The 22,163-nt window shown below is 34.0% G+C and overlaps 1 protein-coding gene and 1 long non-coding RNA gene across 2 annotated transcripts; both read left to right on the top strand.

Annotated features, from left to right (window-relative positions):
• The first annotated feature begins 734 nt into the window (after window positions 1-734).
• Window positions 735-2,699, top strand: LOC149494671 (uncharacterized). The gene is made up of 2 exons (XR_016321818.1): window positions 735-989; window positions 2,481-2,699. It is a non-coding gene; the product is annotated as an uncharacterized LOC149494671 (long non-coding RNA).
• Window positions 2,700-12,635: 9,936 nt separating this feature from the next.
• MSRB1 (methionine sulfoxide reductase B 1) lies at window positions 12,636-15,969 on the top strand. Its single transcript, XM_089724534.1, has 5 exons — window positions 12,636-12,913; window positions 14,119-14,230; window positions 15,287-15,352; window positions 15,438-15,635; window positions 15,731-15,969. The coding sequence occupies exons 1-5, from the start codon at window positions 12,718-12,720 to the stop codon at window positions 15,756-15,758; spliced, it is 600 nt and encodes a 199-aa protein (XP_089580660.1). The 5' UTR covers window positions 12,636-12,717; the 3' UTR covers window positions 15,759-15,969.
• Window positions 15,970-22,163: the final 6,194 nt, after the last annotated feature.

Here is a 22,163-nt window from a genome sequence, read left to right as displayed (position 1 = left end):
GATCTTCGATGTTTGGGGTCTGGATTTCATGGGACCTTTTCCATCATCATACTCCAACCATAACATTCTAGTGGCTGTGGACTATGTGTCAAAATGGGCAGAAGCTGTTGCTCTTCCAAACAATGATGCCAAAAGTGTAATGAATTTTATCAAGAAATATATTTTCACATGGCATGGCACTCCTAAGGCAATAATCATGGAAGGAGGTAAGCATTTTTGCAACAAATATTTAGATTCCCTTCTTGCAAAATATGGTGTTACTCATTGTGCAGGCACTCTATATCATCCTCAAACAAGTGGACAAGTAGAAGTTACTGAAATAACCCGAATTTTTATTTTCAAAGATTTTTCATTTAAATTTAATAAACTGACAGCGTGGAAAATGTATCTAATTATTTAAATGCAAATTAATAATTTGTACAGTGATAAACCGAATCGAAAACCAATTGAAAAGTCAAAAAAATCAAGTAAAAATCGAGATTTGGGCTGAATCGAACCGAGCCAGCCCAAACCCACCCAAATCACATCTAGAACCCTCTTCTCCCCCTATTTCCAGCGCATACTTCACCCTCCCCTACACCATTCTGTGCCTCCACCTGTACGCAGCACCACCAAAGCCTTCTCCTCCACTTTCTTCTTCTTCTTCTTTTCTTTCTTTTATTTTCTTTCTTTCTTCCTTCCTTTCTTCACTGCGCTTGCATTTCTGGTGAGACAGAGCAGAAGAGCCGCGCCACCCACGCCATCGCGCGCCAACGGTGCTCCTCGCCGCAATTGGCCGCCGCAGCAGCTCCGCCAGCAGTCCCACCTTACCCTCGGCCAGATCGTGCAGCGCCAGCTCCTCCTCTAGCTCATCGCGCCACCTGCTCGCAGTTCCGGTGAGCGCAGCAACCTGGTTTGGTCGACTCAATGCCATTGCTCTCACTTGCTCTTAGTTCCGGCACACGTAGCTCCCTTTTTCCAGTCGAACAATTCCGGCAGCAAGATTTTGGGTACATAAATTTAATTTTTAGACTATTTTTAGAATGTTTTTCTTAGTTTTGTGATTAGCTAATTTATTTTGCATTGATTTAATTCTAGTATAATTCCATTCGTGTGGATTTAATTAAGGAACCTTGATAATGATATATTAATAGGATTAAAGTGTAGATTAAGGTAGTTTAGGTATAATGTTATTGTATATTATAATTTTGGTTGTGTGGGGATGTTGAGATTGAAGGAGGATGGGAAAAATTTTATTTGATTAATTGCCTGACGGATGGGCCGTATGGATTGAGTTGAATATTTGTTAAATTATTGATATTTTAACAGGTGGATAGTCTAATTTTTAGGGGAGATGCTGCCGAAATTTCGGTAGAAAATAAAATTAAGTATAGAAATTAAATTACTTATAGAAATTAAATTATTTATAGAAATTAAAAATATAGAATAAGAGTATTAGAGTGATAAATAAATAAAGAAACCCAATATATATCTATAAATATATATAGTTTAAATTAATAAGTGAATTAAATGACTGGTAACCAAAATTAGTAAACGAATATGAAATAGAATCTTCAAATTTAAAATTCTTACTTAGAATTTTATTGTTTATTTTAGAGGTTTATAAAATTCCGAAATGCGAGGACAAAGGCTAGAAGCACGTGGCTAGAAAGGCAGTCCCCTTAGAAGACAATAAAGATTTGTGAGTAGTGTTAGATAATTTGCCTCATCCGCCTGCATTCATGCATTCATGGTTAAATGTTATCATGCATTATCGCCATATTGTGATGCACTATTTGTTGATATTAAATATTGCTTGATTACTTGTGCTGTGATATTGTTGTGCCTTGTTTGTGTGGAATTAGGATGAAGTGGGTCACCATGGGTTTGTGAGACTGTTACTGTATATGGATCTTGATACTGATTACTGTTAGCCGGGTAAATGGGAGATCGGCGCCCCCGTGTGCACCTACTGTTACCATTACTGTTAACCACAGGTTGGCTTCTTTATTTGGGCGCACCGGATAATCTAGGTTTGATCGCAGCCCGCAGGGTGGCCTCCTGTTGTGAGCGCCTGATGATCTAGATTTGAAGGAGACGACCGGGTTGCCTCCTGTTGGTATTTAAAAAAAAAAAAAAAAAACACAGAGAGAATGGAAAAACAATGAGAGGGCTGGTCAAGTGAGGATTAGATCGGTCGGCCAGAATAGGGGATCGGCTCCCTGGTGCACACGTGAGAGGATGGGCCATGTGGGAGGACGGCTCATCGGGGGTTTCGGTGACTCCACTGACTAATTTCCACGTGATGTGATTATATGAAGGTGATAATACTTGTGATTGCTGTTGTATTGCCATTTGTGTGACAAACTGCATGATCATATAATTAAACGGTAACCAGATAAAAATATTTTCGCATCTGTGTGATTGTGTGGGGTGAGAGGGTCATCTAACCCTACTCATTGAGTTTGGCGCTCATCCCTGCCTACTTATTTTTTTTCCAGGTAATAGAAGAAAGAAAAATCCTATGGAGTTGAGACAATAATTATAGAAGATTGTTAATGATAGAAATGACGATGTAAATGTAAAGGTAGAGTTCCGCAATTGTATTCCAGTTGGGTTGTAAATGAATAATAAAAGTCCATATTAAATATATGAACTGTATTAGTGATACATAACTGAAATAAATTATTGGGCTTGCATCCACAGTTATGAATAGGAAATGACGTTTGCATAATATAGGCTTACTACGGACTTCGGGGCCTTAAGCCCACCCAGGTCCTAGTGCCGGTCCGGCCCATGGAAACGGGTCATGACAGTTACCAACAGAGAAATCAAGAAGATCCTGGAGACTACTGTTGGACAATCTAAGAAGGACTGGTCCAAGAAGCTCGATGATGCTCTATGGGCTTACAGAACCGCATTCAAAACACCAATCGGTATGTCTCCATATCGCATGGTTTACGGTAAGGCTTGTCATCTTCCTGTTGAGTTAGAGCATAAGGCGTTTTGGGCAATTCAATTTCTTAACTTTAATACAAAAGAAGTTGGTCAAAAACGGTTGCTACAATTGAATATGATGGATGAAATGCACCTCCATGCTTATGAGAGTGCCAAAATATATAAAGATCGCACCGAACAATGGCACGATAAGCATATTATCCTGAGGAATCTAAAGGTAGGCCAACAGGTATTACTCTATAATTCTAAACTCCACCTATTTCCTGGTAAGTTGTGCTCTAGATGGTCCGGTCCATTCACAATCAAGGAAATTTTTCCACATGGGGCCATCGAAATAGTGGATGGTAAGTCTAATCGAAGTTTCAAACTTAATGCTCAACGTTTGAAAGTTTATCAAAATGACAACTTTGATCCTGTCAAAAATACCATCAGTCTCGTTTGACCTAAACTAGGTTGAGTGCGTCGAGCTTAAACGACATTAAACAAAAGCGCTTGTGGGAGACAACCGATGTTATTTTCATTTTCCAATTATTGTTTCCATTTATTTCTCTTATTTCTATTACAAAAATTTCCCAAATTTTCTCTATAATTGTTCTTTTGTTTTAGTCAAAATTTTTCAGGATCAAGTTAAAATCCACAAGATGACACGCCCTGGCCGTGCTAAGAAGCATGCCCGTGCGAAGATATGACAACTAAGCACTCCCAGACCGTGTCCCATAGCACGCCCGTGTGCCATAAAAGAAAATTTGCATTGAGAGACAGGGGCTAGCACGCCCTAGGCGTACCAGACAGCACACCCGTGCATCAAGAAAGGAAAAAAAAAACGCTGTGAAAGTCAAGGGTTAGCACGCCCTAGGCGTGCCAAGCAGCATGCCTGTGCCAGGTACACTTTATTTTTTCTTTGCAGGACAGAGGCTCGCGCGCCCAAGGCGTGTCCTACAGCACGCCTGTGCCACAAACCGCCTCAAGGCCACATTAGCGCTCACGGTCTGGCTGTGCCAAGGCACACGCCCGTGCCATGACCAGACAGGTGCATTAAATCGCGCCTCTATTTAAAGCGCACGCCCTAACCACTCCTCATTTCCCTCTCACACGCCCTAGCCGTCACCCTTTCATCTCCAATTTTCTCTCTTTTTCTCCCTTTTCTCTCAAATCAAACACACTACACGCCAAATTTTCACACCATTCTTCTTCACCATGCCTCCTCGATACAAGCGTAGCAGACCCGCTTCCTCAGTTGCCGCTAGACAACGGCCAATCGCTCGATCCTCCACTACTCCTCCATCGGGTCCACCTCCTTCGACGCCTGCTCCTCCTCCATTTGAGATCGCTTCACCCGAGCAACAAGAGAGGTACAATAAACTATCCCTTCGCCCTATTTTACCCAATAGGTTCATTGATGAAAATGCTTTAGCGCAAGTGGGTCTTCGAGATGCTGTGATAGAACCACTTAGGCATATAGGATGGGGACAGTTGCTTGAGATGAACGATCTGGTTTATACGCCTTTGACTTTAGAATTTTTGAGTTCTTATTTGTCTCTAATTAGATTATTACCTGGCGATCCCTCGAGCAAAATTCGCTTTAGGCTACTTGCTAGAAATTTTGGTTTATCTGTGAATGAAGTTAGCCATATTTTTGGATTCCTCACTGAAAACGCTCAAATCCAAATACCTAAGGATTTTTATGAACACCGTACATGGCAAGATTTGACCGGCGAAATTAATTATAACCCTAGGTATTCAAAGGCATCCAAATTGAGAAATCTTGCCCTGAGATACATTCACAAATTTTTATCTAACATTATTTTTGGAAGAAGTGATAGTGATGGAGTCTTAAGCTTGAATGAATTATATGTTATATGGGCGATTGAATAGGGAGTTTTGTTGAATGTTGGTTATTGGTTATGCCAAAGATGGGCGAGGGTAGCTAGAGCGGATAAAGGGGCTATCATGATGGGGTGCTTTGTGACCCGCATTGCTGCATATGTACGAGTCTGGAACCCGGCTAGACCAATCTATGATAGTGTAGGAGGGGGAAAAGGTACCAGATTAGATTTAGATGTCATGATACACATGAAACTGATTGAGAAGGTAGGAGATGCCTATTGGGTAGTAGGTACTAGAGATGACAGTTCTGAGGATGATTGGTGATGACATGGAGGAGGGTAATCCACCTCCTTTTGGTTCTTCTTTTGGTGCAGGTACTTCCAGTGCAGGTCCATCCTTTCAAGGAACGTCAAGAATGTCCAACGACGAAGTCCTTGCACGGCTTCTGTTTCGAATGGACATGTTTGACACACGCCTTAACGGGATGGAATCTATGATTACAGACAGATTCCAATCCGTCGAGATTATGCATGGGAGCCTCGACTCTCGCATGGATACACTGCAAGGCCAACTCCAGACTGTTATTCAGCTCTTGCAGCCACATCCACCTCCACCACTGGAGCCTTGATGGATTTTGACTCTTAATTTGTTTTCCTACATTGATTTTGTTCCCATACACTGATTATTTTGTCTTGAAGTTTTATTTGTCTTTTGATAATGTTTTCATTTGACTATTATATCTTTTCTTAGTTTTTTCTCAGTTTTTTCTCTTAATGTTTATCTTGGTCTTTTAGCTATGACATTTTCCAGCACCCAGCTCTATTGTATTTTTCAATACAATTTTGGTAATGCTTACTCCACTCTCTTATTTCTTTTCTTCTGTTAATGCAATAAGTTTGGGGAAATCAGTTTATTTTGTACACATTGGGGACAATGTGTTTGATTAAATTGGGGGAAGGAAAAATTTTAGCTAAAATTTTATTTTTGCTTAACATTGGTTGGAATAATTATAAGCAGGCTTGAAAGTTGTCACAGTTTTGTAATTTGTGATGAAATTAGTTGATTTTCTTATCTAGTATGTTTGAGCTTTAAATTTAAATTTTTGACTTAACATGATTTATTGGTTTAACTATCTGTTTCTAAGATTATAAACACTAATTTCTGTGAAAATTTATGATATATAGGCATGTTTTAATCTAAAGTTATTTAACCTTGGCATTCCTAGAACAAATTAGAACTCCCTTTGAGGCAAAAATTTTAAATGCTTACATTTAAAAAGAGATGATTTAGGCATTTTTTGTTGAACTTCATATTTAGCCTAGGCCACCTAAGTTAAAAATATGACTTTTGCAACCAATTTGAAGCCTATAATCAATTTTTATTGATCAAACCCTATTAAGCCTAGCCATTAAACCAATTTAAATTCCTACCCTAAGTACAATAATGTATGATTGAAAGATTCGATTTTTATTAAAACATAGCAACAAGAAAAGAGAAAATTTCATTGATACTAGCAAGTGTACCAAATAAGAAAAATCAAAAGAGAAACACCCCATAGAAAAAATGCAATCAAACAAAGAATTTAAGTATGGAGAATCTAAAAGTAAGGAAGAAATTATCAAAATATTATGGAAAGACCTAGCCAAAATATCTCTAGCTAGTGAAGAATTTCAAGACAGTGAAGAATTTCAAGACAGAAACTCCCTTAAAACAAATAAGTTTTGGTATAATGAAAATATGGATATTATACATTCTTTTGTACTCTTTGTCTATCTTTTATCCTCTTTCTTTGATTAGTTAAATTTATACCCCGAAACCCCATTACAACCCAAAATAAAGACCTTTTGATCTTTTAAATCATATGCATTTCAATTGTGGAGAAGGGACGACTAATTTTGCATATGGGAATGCTGAATTTATATTATCAATTATCTTATTTTAAAAGGTTGAATAATTTTTGTAGATTATTCATGTCCTATTTATCGTAAGTTGAATAATTATTAGTGTTGAAAATCTCTTTAACTTATATTTAAATCAAGGAATGTGCTTTATCAAAAATTGAATTTTAGCTTAAATATAAGTAGCATGGAAAATAATTGATTTATTCACATATTTAATGATTGTGATATCTTGTGAGTTTATGAATAATTATCTCCAACCATAGTAAGCTAGTTTTGTCAGTTTATTTTTCTCTTAATTTTAGTTTTGTTGCTTGAGGACAAGCAATGGTTTAAGTTTAGGGAATTTTGATAGGTGTCATTTTTACAGTATTTTTAGTATAATTTTTATTTAGAATTTTAGCAAATTCTATCACTTTGATTTATTTTTACTTCGTTTTAACTATAATCTTTGATCAAAGCTTCCTTGAATCATAATCTACTTGATCTGAAAGAAAATTGTAGGGTTTTGGCACAAAAAAGAACATTACAAAGCAAAATAGTCAGAGGCTAGCACGCCCTGACCGTGCATCATAGCACACCCGTGCTAAACTAAGAGAAATCAAGTGGAGACTCAGGGGCTAGCACGGCTAGCCCGTGCTATAGAACACGCCCGTGCCCAAAGGAACCTCAGGGCATGTTTTATAGCACGCCTGTGATGAAATTTATCTTGGAAGGTCAAAGCCTAGCACGCCCAAGCCGTTCTAGGGTGCACGCCCGTGCCACAAAGACTTCTCTAAGCGTGTTGCAGAGCACGGCCCGTGCTAAGTCATTCATAGATCCAGATTCTAGCATGCCCAAGCCGTGCTAGATGGCACGCTCGTGCTACAAAGGCAGAGCTGACTTCAACTAAAAACTCAAGCCAATCTTTTTCTCACACGGGCCCGCCTGAGATCTTTTCCTAAACGTGCAAAACAAGATCTAAACCTATTTAGGAAGAGAAAAGAGTCCTAACTAAGAAGAAATCCAAAGCCTAAATAGTCATGATCTCCTAAAAAAGATTTTGTACTTAATAAAGATTCTATTTCCTAAACGGAGTTAGATTTTCCTCCAGGAGGTCTATATAAAGAGGGGAGCTATTCATTGTAGAGATATCTCGAATTTTAGTATTTTTCTACATAATTCTCTCTCTCTCAAAGATTTCAAGCGTCCAAGATTTGTGCTAAGATTCAAGGAAGCCATCCACACAGCTGTTGTCTAGTTTTTATTTCTAAACTCTTAATCTTGTCTTTCTTTTCATTATTCATTATTGATTATGAAGTTTTATTCAAGTATTACTGAGTTTTATTTAATTACTATGTCGAGCTAAACTCTTATACTAAGGATTTGATGTAGCTTAATTTGATTCCAGTTTATAATATTAGATTTGTTTTTCCTTGTTCTTGCTATAATTTATTATTGAACTTAAAGCTTCCAGGCAGAGTTTATCCCCTTGATTGTTTTATTTCATTAATCACTATCGGAAGAAGGGTTTTTGATACAAAAAAAGTAATAAATTTACATAAGAATAATAACTTGATGCGGAAGCTATATGGTTTGACTCATGAGGGGTTTTCATAAGTTAATGACCTTAGGTTATGAATTCACAAAACAAACCATAAAACTTAATGATTTAATTCATGTTTGATTGTGCTATTGGAAGATAGGTAATTAAACCGGATTAGAATAGCTAACAATACATCGGGAGAGCTTGTTAGTGATTTTAGGATTGTTTCCCCTACTTGAACAATTAAAATTGATTATCAAACTAATAAAATAAACTGGATAAGAATTAAGTGAAATCAATATTCCTAGTAGTTTTAAACCTTGATCTCTTTTCATCTAAATTTTGTTGCTTGATTTCTTTCTGTTTTATTTTCGAATTTACTTTTCTTACAACAAATCTCTCTTATTATCATTTAAATAATAATAGGTTAACATAATTTTGGTACTTGGTATATAATCCCTGTGGATACGATACTCTTTTCACTCTATATTACTTGTTGCGATTTCGTACACTTGCGAAAATCTCTGTCAGCCCCTGTGTCTAGCATGACGCTAGTTGATTTTTCATTAATAGCTACATTGGCATATAGCAGTCTCTTCATCTTGGGGATGCTAGGAGGAAGGGTTCTTATTATGGAGCTCAAGTATTGCAAGAATCCCAAGTTGGCTTGGGTTTCTTCTACCTCTTGCTTTTTAAATTCATCACACATCGCATTTATTGCCTTCTTGTAACAGACTGATTTTCTTTTAGTGTCGGTAATAGTGAGTTACCGGTCTGTGAATAGTACCATCGGTTCGGGATTTTCATTCTTGTGAAAGAATGATTTTGATTTGGGCTCTACTATGCATGAGTGAAATGTGGTATGATGAGATTGATTTTGTTATGTGAAGCTATGATCATATGCTAGGGTTATCAGCCCTTATAAATAGGCGGATGCACTTATTTGTGTGATGGAGGTGGTACTTTCATAGGCCATGATTGTGTGATGGGGGTGGCACTTTCATAGGCCACGATTGTGTGATGGGGGTGGTGCTTTCATAGGCCACGATTGTGATGGGGGTGGCGCTAACATAGGCCACGATCAAATCTGCTTATGTTCATTCTGCATCAGTACGAGCCTTAACTAAAGAATGAAATTTATTTTTGCTATAAAAGAATGAAGACAAATTTGCATTTATAATCGTCTTATTGCTATCAAAGTATTGGAATTAAATGAATGCGATTTCGGTATTTATATAGTTGAGTAATTTAAAGCATTGTGCGACTTGCCTTGGTCATTCTTGTTATTTTAATTGTCGATTATTTAGCACCAATGAGTCTTCCACTCAGCGCGTTGATTTTTATCACGCGCAGGTTAGGAACGGAGGGTGTTCTGCAAGACCAGAGGAGTAACATCATAGTAGATATCACATTTTGGGTAGGATATTTTGTAAATGGTGATTTTTGGCATGTATATAAATATTGTGTTGTGGAGGTTGTATATAATAAGTTTATAATGTATTAAGAGTTATTATTATTTAAGGAAATAACATCTCATTATATTTTTGGTGTATGATGATTATATATTCCTTGAAAAGAATGTGTTTAAAATATGATAAGTATATTGATGGATATTGAGAAGTGCTTGTGGTATGTTGTGTTGAATTGGAGTTTTGGGGTTTTGGAGAAAATTGGAAGTGTGTATATTTTCTTTGTGTGGCAAGTTAATTTTTAGGGGAAACCCTTGCGAAATTTTCGTAGGAATTTCCTTCAATATTTTTGTTATTTTTAAACAATGTTAATTACTTGCCTCCTTATGAAAATCTAACCACTTCTAATTTGTGATCTAGCTTTAATAAGTGACATAAGACAGTGCTCCGGCACCGATTGTGGCATCTGCCGTCTGGTTCTCCGGAATTGGCAGGTGGGTGTTACATTTCTTATTGGGGCAATCTTTTGTCCAATGCGGCCCATCGCAGATGAAGCAAGGTTTCGAGGGTTTGGAATCATAACTCTTGGACGGTTTGTCATATTTTTCGCCAAAAGATTTGGATGAACCGCCCTCCTTGTGACTCTGATCCTTTTTCTCACTATGCTTCTCTCCCCCACTCTTACCAGGATTGGGCTTCTTATTCTTGATTTGGTTGGAGTAGTCGGTTAGAGTTTTAGCCACGGCAATGGCATCGTCAAGTGTTTGCACGTCACGCTGCTCTAACTCTACCTTTGCCCAATCTCTTAGCACATCCTTAAAGTAGAAGAGAGCCTCTTTGTCGGATAGATCATCGATCTCCAATATAAGGGTAGTAAACTCCTTGATGTAATCGGAGATGCTACCGCTTTGTTGTAGACGACGTAGTCTACCCCATAAACGACGTAGTCTACCCCTTGCTTCACTTTCTGCATTGTGAGGTACGAAGTGCTTCCATAATTCTGCCTTGAATTGCTCCCACGTATTGATAGCACAAATGCCTTTCTCACACTCCGCATACTTCCTTCGCCACCATAGTTGAGCAGCATCCCAGAGGAACAAGGGGGCATTACCAATTTTGGCAGCATCATCCAATACCCCCATGGCCGCAAAGTACTGGTCAAGGCCAAAGAGAAAGCTCTCCACCATCGAGGCGCTACGCGTACCATTGTACGTCGCAGGCTTGGGCACCTTCAAACCAGGTACCGAAGCACTGGTGGTAACACTGGTTGAGGCAGGACTACTCATATGATGGTGCACCCGACATTCAGAATGGATAGCATCTACTTCACTGCATAGGGCACTAATTTTAGATTCGGTGAATGTTCGTACCTCGGTCATCCTACCAACAAGGGCTTGAAGCTCCTCTCATAGGGCTCTGCCAAGCTCAGTGATCATGCCTTTGGCGGCCCGAGTGATCTCTTCATTCTCCTGAATAATATTGTCAATTTGTTCGGAGAGTTCTCCCACAATAGCTTCTTGAGTGGATAAAGATCGCTCAAGAGCTACGATTTTCTGCTCCACAGGATTTATGGGAGGGGTTCGTGCCTTTAACTTCCCCCGCTTAGGTCGAGCACGCACCTACTCACGGCCTTGAATGGCTTCAGCTTGCTCGGGTTATTGTTCTACAGCAACAACCACGTTAGCTTCCTCGTTCACGATGAATCAAGACGAAAGGCTTGGTACCTAGGATGAAACCCGCTCTGATACCACCTGTCACGGAGATAGGTTTTAGCTATACCTATCCGCGCGACACTTAGTCACCCTTGAGACTTTAAGATGCGCTCAGTAAGCCTTGAAGTCATGTTGGAGCGAAAATGTAAGCTAAGTAGAGAAGAGAACACAAGAGAGCTTGTAAGAGTTTTGTTGTAGATCTCTTATTACTCAAATGCGTGGATGATTTACAAATGAGGGGAGGTGATGTATTTATAGGAATTTCCACTTCCTTAACACATGCTTACAATTCTTTACAAGAAATGTGTGGTGGAGGTTTAGTGGATCATTCTAAATTTAGAGATATTTTATCATCCACCTTACACATGTGTAGAATAATCTAGAATAATCTAGAATATTATAGATTATATATCTAAATACTTTGTGGGCTAGAGTTTTCTTTGTGGATCCAGAAGCTTCTTGAACTTGGTAGCTCTTTCTTGGCCTTGCTAGAACTTTCCCACGAATTCTAACGGCTTCCAGTTGTTGTTCCAGATTATATAATTATGTCGTAACTATATAATAATAATTATAACAAAAAGTCATTTTAAAACTCTTATCAGTTGTTGTTCCAGAATAATTCTTTTTTTTTCCAAAAAATTTATTTATGCTAAGAGTAAAAAGTTATAAAAAATTTTTGACAGGTAATTTATTAATTATTAAAAGTTATATTACTTAGCCATAGGTTCAATGAAAGTTATTGTAAAAAATATGAAAAAATTTATTAAAATGTGAATCTTTTTATATATATTTAATATTAAAAAATAAAAATAAACATCTGAGAGCATAATACCAAACAAAAATATAACGGTCCACATAAAAATAATTTAAAGTTTTAATATGATTTTTCTCTTATTATTAATTAAAAAGTTATTTTACCAAATTCGTGTTATTTTTACATATATTATGACATAAATTTTATACTAATAAAATAGAATTTTTGAGAAAAAAAGGAAATATAATTTTATATAAATAAAATATATTTTTATATAAAAATTAATTAAAATAGAGTTAATACAAATGAAAATATGGAAATACTCCGGAAACAAAGTGGGGGCTAATTTTGGATGTTCTTTCTATATGACAGTACCAATGTTGGAATTGTGAATAATTTCAATTTGATATTAGGTTGTCCTCAAAAATAAAATCTCAAATTATACGTGCCGAAACCAGAGCCTCTCTTTGCGCGCGCCTAAAGTAAAGCCACGTGCGCAAAACAAGTTAATGTACTGATACATACTAAATAACGAAGGAGGACAGATTAATCCAACGGTTGAGGATGATTTAGTGAAAGATCAGGATATCGAGTATCGACTTTTGTTAGCATTTGGAATTGGAATTCTCTCTTTAATTTTTTTTGGGTCATCAAAATGGTAATTAAAAGTAGTATCAGCACATCCACCAATGCCAGTTCATTCATTTCTTGGAAGACCCAATTCCAAAATCCTGTAAATTCGAAGCTTCTTGCTTTACCGGCTGCTGCTTTTGGAGTACCCAAAAGAGTCAGTTTCTCTCTTCGTGCAATGGGTTCATCTGCTTCTTCCCAAAGACCAGACAATATTCAAGGTATTTCTGTTTGTTTTTTTTATTTTCTTTCGAGAAATTCTTCCTCAAATTAGATTTTTTATTTGTTTTGCAAATTTAAGATGTCATCTTCATATCAATCTTTATCTCTTATTTGGCGTATCTATTCTGTCTACTGTGTTGAATGCGGCCCAGTTAGATGCATGTACGTTATATGATTTCTATACTTTAGTTAACCAAGTGCTGTTCAATTATGAGTAGGTCGTATTTGTAATGAATTATAGGAGTTTGTTTTCTTTTCTTGAGTTTATTTTGATAGACGAATATGATAGTTTTGGAAGTCTGAAATGGACGTTTGGTTTTGGCTGGAAATTTTAGAGCACAATACTTTTTCGTGTGAGAGGTGCTTTCTTTTGATTATATAGTTCTTAGGAGGTGGTATCTGACAATATTTTAGAGCACAGTAACCGTCCTTGATTTAAGAAAGAGAGGTGTCTATAAGTAGCCGTCTGCCATAGTTTTTGTCAGACAATTCTGGAAAGCAGGGAGCCTGTACTACTATGGCAATTATAAATTCATGCTGTCATGGACCAGATAAACTATTTGGGATTTTTATTATCTTGCATGATCTTCGTAACTATTTGAACTCGTAAAGTTGTTTTGATTCCTTGTGTTGTGTGATTCTTACTAATTAAGGTATATCTTTATTCCTGAACACTTGGTAACCAAAGAAAATTAATCTTAATGGTTTCAATTAATGATCCTCTGCATAGGTTAAGTATGCCCTGGTGATCTCATTTATTGCTCACTGGATTCTTCTAAAATTCTTCTTATTGACTGCTCTTTTGGTTGTTGTACAAAAGTTAGTGATGTTACAGATGCTAGTGATGTAGAGTTGTTGACCTTGTGTGAGTGTGTGTGTTATGCTTGGCTCAAATTTATGCAATTAACTACATGCCTAACACATTTTTGGATTCCCAGTAGTTCATTTCTTTTGGTAGGGAATGAGAATTGGTTGCCTGGAGGTCCTTGAAGTTGTTGGTAGTCGATACTACAGCAGAATATAGAAATGAGTTTTATTCATGTTCAAAACTGTTTTCAGTTATCCTGAATGTCACTACAATATTTGATCATACTAATCTGTGATTTGTGATTCAATTTCTTGAATCTATCACTACGATTGTTTAGAATTATAGGAGCCTTTACTCATCTTTTAACTGTCAGATTTGTTTTGTGGTCTTTCATAGAGGCAGGAAAGGTTGATTATACTTCTGTAGCAGATGATGAATGGAAAAAGAGGCTTACAGCAGAACAATATTACATAACACGTCAGAAAGGGACTGAAAGGGCTTTCACTGGGTATGATTCTAGGATGCAACTTTCTTTTTTCTTTTACTGAATTATAATTTAGGAGTTTCTGGGTCTTTTTCTGATAATTTCCCTGCTGCCTGCTTGAACATGATATGTCATAATGAGAAGACAAACACATTCCTTTCAAGTCAACAAAACCTTTTAGAATTATATCTATCCAATATCTATTTGATCAAAATAATGAAGATTGGTACTTTCCCTTAACCAAGCCACTGCCAATGTGTTAAGAATATGAGCGTAGGATCGAGTCACAAAGCGGTTTACTGAAAATCTATCTGATTCTTCTTGCAACCTATTTTTGCTAATTAATTCAAGCTCTTCAAAGGGAACTTGAAAACCTTGGATCTTGTTACAGCGAGTGCTCCAATCTCGTGTTTGGGAATATTCTAACTTATTTTATTGATAGCAATAATACCTCTTTAAGAGGTTACAATGACAAACTAGGAAATTATAAAAAGAGGAAGTTTAGTCTATTTAAGATTAAGACTAACTAGAATCTAGGATCTTATACTAATTAGGAACCTATGTTTTATTGAATCCTATTTAAACTAATAATCTAACTAATTCTAGGGATCCTATACTAATTAGGAATCCACGACCATTTAACTAGTTAATATTTCAGTAATACCTATGCGTCCATAACACTATGAGTTGCTGGCTCTTTCTTCAACACGCATTTTGCTAGAGTCCCGAGCTCTTCTTGAGAGCTTACGGTTTCATGTTCTATTTCACTCTGCTGGGGTTAGTAAATGTGTCAATTTTACAGGATTATTGTGCTACTTGAGTAATTGAGTTGGATGAACAAAATTAAGGTGTAATCATGCTTTCCAGGTAAGCCTTGGTAGATGTATAAAATTTTAACATAGGATTAGCTTGTCTTAAAGTATGCAGAGCATTTACTATCAGAATTTTAACTTTCAAGAGAGTCTGCCTATTTCTTTGCTCATAGCTAGCTCAATAGACCATTGATGATCCTGCACTGAACATTTCTTCCAATAAGGGCATATTGATTCACTAATTTTTTTTTTTTTCCTTAATTTTCAGGGAATACTGGAACACCAAAACCCCTGGAACTTACCACTGCATATGTTGTGATACACCTCTGTTTGAGTTACGTATACTCTTTCTTTTTCCTTTTGACATTTAGCTGAATTGGGTTTTTCGTGAAGTAACATGCAAATATTTTGTCCTTCAGGTCATTCACTAAATTTGATAGTGGAACTGGTTGGCCATCATACTATCAGCCTGTAGGAAGCAATGTAAAATCAAAACTAGACTTGTCAATTATTTTCATGCCCCGTCAAGAAGTTGTTTGTGCTGTTTGTGATGCTCATTTAGGTCACGTCTTTGATGATGGTCCACCTCCCACTGGAAAACGCTATTGTATCAATAGGTAAACCATTTTGTTCTGCTTTTGTTTTTTTTTCTAATTTCCGAACTTGTTGTTTCTAGTGAATTTCATTTGAAAATTTTGACTCTTGTTTGCAGCGCATCCTTGAAGCTGAAACCTAAGTGAGAGGACAGTGCAAGTCAAAGTTTGTGTACGTGTAAAGTTAATTATCAACATGCAAAATCACTAAAAGCCAGTTGTATGTGCTGAAAAATCTGGATGTTATGTTCGATTTGTTGTTATTTTAGATGCTGTAAGCACAATTCGGACGTCAGGTTCCTTACATTACGTTTCTAATCTTTTAAGCAATAAAATTGAATGGGTTTCATGTGTGTTACTAGTGAAATATAAATTTACTTTTAAACTTTGTTATCTTAACCTTGCGGTATTATTACTTTTTGATGGCTTATTTTGCTCTAAAATTACAAACTATAATTCCAAATATGGGTAACATTGTATATCTTTCATATTAATATTAGTTTTTTGGATTATTGATTTTTGTATATAAAAAATTGATGATATGTGGTTAGAATAAATTTTGAAATAATAATTTTTATATTTTTAACCAGTTAATAGGTGTTCAATTGATTTAGTTTTGTAAGTTTTTAATAGATGTAATTTTATAAATTTAAATATTTAATAAATCAAAATAAAAATTAAAAGTGGCACGAGAATAAAGTATTTAAAGGTCAATATATTGGACCATATGTTATGGTCCTAATTTTCCACTGGTGTGCGGAATGATGAAACTCTCGAAAAGCAAATTTACATAGAAGAATGACCAACCAACTTTTAACAATTGTTTAAATGGAGGATTTTTGGAGTTTTTTTGAAAGTAAGTTAAAGTAAAGTTAAATTGTTAGATTGTTTGGGAAGAAGGTCTAGGCAACCGACCATTTTAGTTTGTTTGGATTGAGAGTTTTGGGAGGTTTTGAGAGTAAAACAGGGGTGAGCAAACGGTCGGTCTAGTGAGGACCGAATTGAATAGAGATAAAAAAAAAATACAAACCGAAATCTTTTGCTAACAGATCAATCCAAATTGAAATTGGCTTTTGAATCGAATCAAATCAATTGGTTTGATTAGTTTTGATCGATTTTGCCATTTCAATTTCATTTTAAATTCGACTGATAAATTTCTGTAAAATCCAATCGAATCGAATTGAATCCAAGTATAAGTTCTGTGTAAATCAAATAAATCGAAAACCGAATCTCTTTATATTTAACTGATTGAAATGAACTGAAAATGAGTCAATTTGATTTTTGATTCAGTTCGGTCTGTAAGTTTGCACACCCCTAAAGTAAAGTAAGGTTAAATTATTAAATTGTTTGGAAGGAGGTATTTTTATAATCATTTGAAGGTAAAAATTTTCAGAACTCTTCACATTTCTTAACCCATGAAATTGAAGGGCCGGAAAGGATTAAGAATTTTTGTTTTTCATGTCCCTGTATTTATTTTTTTTAAATTCTAAACTGCTCTTTTTTAATATTTCTATTTTGTTAATGTCATTGAAAACTTAAATCTAAAATTTTACGTTTTTAAACCACCGATATCCGGACTCTATCACAAAGGTCCGCTTTAAAGGAAATCAAACTCGAGAGTTTTTCTAATATATCCGATCTCCTTTACCAACTGAGTCACAATTCATAGGTATTTAAAATAATATTTTAATATTTATAAATTAATACTTTATTTAAAAAATAGTTATAATCATTTTGTATATCTAAAATAACTCCTTTTTTAGGAGGTTTTTTTTTTTCAAATCTCATGTATAACTTTTACTTTCTAATATTTTCAAAATCAAATATTGTGATTTTCAAAAAAAAAAAAAAAATCAAATTTGTAGTTTTACTAAATCTTTATTTACTTTGTCATCTTTATTCTATGTAGAAGAATGGGAGTGGCCTCTACGTAGAAGAGTGGTGGGGGTGGGATGTAGAAGAGTGGGGCAAGTTTTCTAGTGGTTATTTAACAAGAGTGGGGGTGGTTTCTATGTAGAATACTGGGTGGGGCTAAGGGTGGCCTTGGCCTTATTCTATGTAGAAGAGAGTTTAGTGGGGGTTATTTGACACTGCATTTTTCAACCTTTCAAATTGGGAGTTGGGGAGAATTAAAAATCCCAGTTTCATATTTATATTTTAAAATCTGAACATTATATGTTGTTTTGGAGATTCAAACCAATACCTATTATCAGATCTTATATACACTTACCACTAGACTATGTCTTGATATACTTTTTCTTTCTAATTAATTTATATATCCTTGACATTTAAATCAGAAAGAATTAATCAATGTCAATAAATTAATATTTTATTAAAAGAAATGATCCTAATTAATTAATTAGTTTATCCGACAAATTTAACAAATGAGGGATTTTTTTTAAAATTTCATATTCAACCTTCTTTTCAATACCTTCAAATCAAATAATACAAGGTTACTAAACTTTCATTTATTTTTATTTCCTTTATTTTATTTTACCACATCCTACTTTTACTAAATCTTTAGCTAAATCCTTAATGTTATGTTTTCATTAAAGGAAAATATGAAAGGAAAAAAAAATAAGTGAAGCACATATTGAAGGAAATTTATTTTTTCTTATTTAGGAATAAAAGAGAAAAATATTGATTAACGAAAGAAAAAATATAAAAATTTCTCTTGATGCATCAAAATTTAATGTCTTGAGTTTGAGTCTTCTCGACCACAAGTGTTTTCACCAATTTGATAAATTCAAGAGAGGACTACCTTTTGTTGTGTAGTCCGTAATATCATTTCGACCAATCGAATCTCCCTATGAATAAGAAAAAAAAAGAGAGAAAAATGACAAAAAAAAAAAAGAAAATTAAAAATTTTTTTTACTAGTTTCCTACCTTGTTTTCTTTCCCTTCAAATCCAAACAAAATGTAAAGGTGGGGACCAGTTGGTGCCATGTCAATTCATTTTTCATAGGCTAAAAACATTTCTGGATCTACAAACATTAGATAATCACTGCATGATGTAAAAAAATACTACATGATAGGAAAACTTTCAAAAATTTTTTTATTGACCCTTTTTTAAATATTTTCCTATTGAAACCTCAAACATCGCACGTATTACCACGGAGCCCTTTTGATAGAATGTGACTAATTTCCCATTCTCCCATAACCTAGATTGCTACGGTTTCTACTCATCTATTTCTCATTCAATTTTTATGGCGTCTAAGGGACCATTGCTTTGCTACATTTTCTATAGCATTTAAATATGTGGGGTTGAGTCGGGCTAATCATATAGTTGTTCTTGGTGTCTTACAAGATATAACCACTGCTTTGCTTGTGGATGAGTCAGTCAGCCAGCTCAATCTCTAACTCATGTTTTTCAAATCCACATGATGTCACTATACAGCGACAGAGCCAATGTTTTTTCATAAGAGGATTAAAATATGTTCGTCATTTCATACGATGAATAAAAAATTAATTCTAATTAAAAAGCACGTAAGAATAATATAATTACACAAATAAATATATATCACATATGTCAATTTTTCAATAAAAACAATATAAATGACAACAAAATAATAAAAATATTTAATATAGGTAATAAATTTTAATAGGAAAGAAATAATAATTTTCTAAAATTTACATATTAAAAATTAGAATGAAAATAATAATTAATGTTTAAAACTTTAATTATGTTATTATAATTTTAAAATTCGATCAACTTAATTTCATTTTTTTATTTTTTTTTTAAATTAAAATAAAATCACGAATTATAATATTGAATCTATCCATTTGAATAAATCAAAATATCATGTGCTTATTTAATGCATTAGAATTATAAAATTTTTTTAGTTGTTAAGTTAATTAAAATATAAATTTATAATGCTATTGTATAATTTAATATTTATCTGAATTTTTATGTATTCGTAAAATGAAATCAAGCTTAAAGCTAAAATTTAAAAATAATTTAAAATTAAATAAACTGAAATTAAAATTAATGATATAAACTATTCAATAGCAATAAAAAGTATTTTATGAAAATTGTGAGATATGTGCTTGTTTATATATATAAAATATAAAAACTAACTAAAATAACTAGCTAAAACAAAAAACTGCTGCCATTAAGAGTTAAACTCAAGTCGTTGGACTTATAGTGATAGAACACATGCCACGAAGTTAACAAGTAAGTCATAACTATTGACTATATAAAACTTTTTCATAAAAGCCAAGGTGAGCAGTGGCCCCCATTCCCCTCCCTCCGCAATGCCGCCAGCTCAAGTTAATGGCAAGACAGTAAAAACCGTGAATGCTACTGCATCCTTTTATTATCAAAAGGACAAAAATATATTTATCATTTTATACGATAAATAAAAAATAAATTTAATTAAAAATATATCAAAAATATGTAATTATATAAATAATAATAATATGTCAAAATTTTTTGATGAAAAATAGTGTAAATAACAACAAAAAAAATAATAGAGATTTTTTACTATTCATAACGATTTTCAATAGAAAAGAAATAATTTCTTAAATTTTACATATTAGAAGTTACAATGAAAATGACTATTAGTATTTAAAATTTTAAATATGTTATATTAATTTTACAATCAATTCAATTTCATATTATTTTTCAAAAACTATTAAAATAGAATCATGAATTATAATATCAAATCCTTCTCTTTGAATAAATTAAATATCTATGTGTTTATTCAATGAATTTAGAATACTAAAATTTTATTAAATTGTTAAATTTTAATTAAATAGCCAATAATAAACAATTGAAATATAAATTTGTAATAATATTGTATAGTTTAATATTTATGCGAATTTTATGTATTCATAGAATGAAATCAAATTTAAAAAAGAATATAAAATAAAATAACCTAAAATTAAATTAATGATTTAAGTTATTCAATGCAACGAAAAATAATTTATGAAAATTATGGGACCTTGTGTGCTTCTTTATATATATTTAAACTAATTAAATTTATATAAAAATCAACTAAAATTATTCTTATATATAAAAACTAATTAAAATAATTAGTTAAAACTTGGTAAAAAACTAAACTAAAAAACCAAAAACAAACAAAAAAACCTTGTCTTTGCGGTTTGATAAGCGAGAGACACACACCACCAAACTAATAAGAGCAATTAGGGGTAACCAAAATTCCGGAATTATCGGTTTTGGTTTCAAAATTGACAGTTTCGATTTCAAAAAATATGAAATCAAAAACTAAATTGAAAACTAATGGTTCCAATTACGGTGTGATTAGGATTCCGATTCTTTAATGGTTTCAAAATCGACGGTTTCGACCAATTTTCTGGTGAATCGCATAATTATAAAATAAAAAACTAAGGTACATTTTTTTTTGAAAATTTAAAATTTAAATATTTATGAAATAACTATTAAAAAAAACTTCTAGAAAAAACAAGAAAAAGGCTTCACCTTAATTTTTTTTAAGTGCTTGAACTTATTTTGTTTTTATGATAATTTGGACAATAATCAGAGGTTGGACTTTGAAGAAATTATTGATAATAATTTGGACAACAATTACAAATGGGAGAGCTTAGAAAGATTGAAGAGTAGAGAGAAATAAATTTGTGGGAGGATAAACGAAAATAATGGAGTATTTGTAGTGAATACAAAAAATTAACTTTCCACAAATGCCCTTAAAACTAGATGTTATATAGCCGTTTATATTTATCAAGAGGGTTAATTTGGAAATTTCACAAAAATTTTTGAAAAAGTAAAAAAAATTCTACTGAAATCGCCAGTTTTACGCTGTTGAAAAATCCGTTAGTTCTATCCAACTCTTGGAATCAATGATTTACGGTTCCTCAAAATTTGAAATCAGAACCCGACCGCAAAACTTCAGTTTTAATTCTGCAAGTTTCTAGTTTCGATTCCCACCTATTCTGAACCAACGGTTCTAGTTCTGAAAAACCGAAAAATAGCCATGCCCAGCACAATACAATAAAAAGCCCATTATAAAATCTTATGGAAGCCAGGGAGCGGTCACCCCCCAGCCCCTGGCTCCTTCATTGATATTTTTGTTATTCTTTTCTCTATTTCTACTCAGAAGGCACACTTATTATATCTCTTAAGGCAAACCTTATATTAGTTTGCGCCGTTTTACGAGAGGACCTCCATTGTTAGGTCAATTAGGAGAAAAAAAACTACAGTAATTAAATTCTTCTATTGCTGATTTATCTCACATAAGATCCAATTACACATTCTAAGGCCAAAATGAGTTTCCTTGCGATGAATAATTACATCTAGAGTCCAAGTCATCGAACTTGATCAATAAATGGTTGGAAAATGGAGAGAAGGGGGAGAGGGAGATTGTCGATGGGATAGGAAGAAGGAGAAGAGAAAAATGATTCTCTTTTTTGTAGGTTATAAGTAGATCTGATTTGGTTGGCGGTTCATTTCAATTTCAATTGATATTTTTAAACAATTTCTTTTTGGATTTTTGAGTGGTTTGAGTCCGATTTTAGTGGTATATCTTGTATTGTTATTTTTTTTTTTTTTTTGGAGAGTTTTAATTAATTTAAGAC

Source organism: Jatropha curcas, chromosome 7, assembly GCF_041381405.1.
Source record: "Jatropha curcas cultivar XTBG-Jc1 chromosome 7, XTBG_Jcur_1.0, whole genome shotgun sequence".
NCBI lineage: Eukaryota > Viridiplantae > Streptophyta > Magnoliopsida > Malpighiales > Euphorbiaceae > Jatropha > Jatropha curcas.
This window is presented reverse-complemented; position numbering and strand designations above follow the sequence as displayed.

What these genes read in the sequence shown, in the direction of transcription:
- MSRB1 (XM_089724534.1), top strand. Translation starts at nt 12,718, where the DNA reads ATGGTAATTAAAAGTAGTATCAGCACATCCACCAATGCCAGTTCATTC. An exon ending in AAGACCAGACAATATTCAAG is followed by an intron (nt 12,914 to 14,118) that starts GTATTTCTGTTT and finishes GGTCTTTCATAG; the next exon opens with AGGCAGGAAAGGTTGATTAT. An exon ending in ACTGAAAGGGCTTTCACTGG is followed by an intron (nt 14,231 to 15,286) that starts GTATGATTCTAG and finishes CTTAATTTTCAG; the next exon opens with GGAATACTGGAACACCAAAA.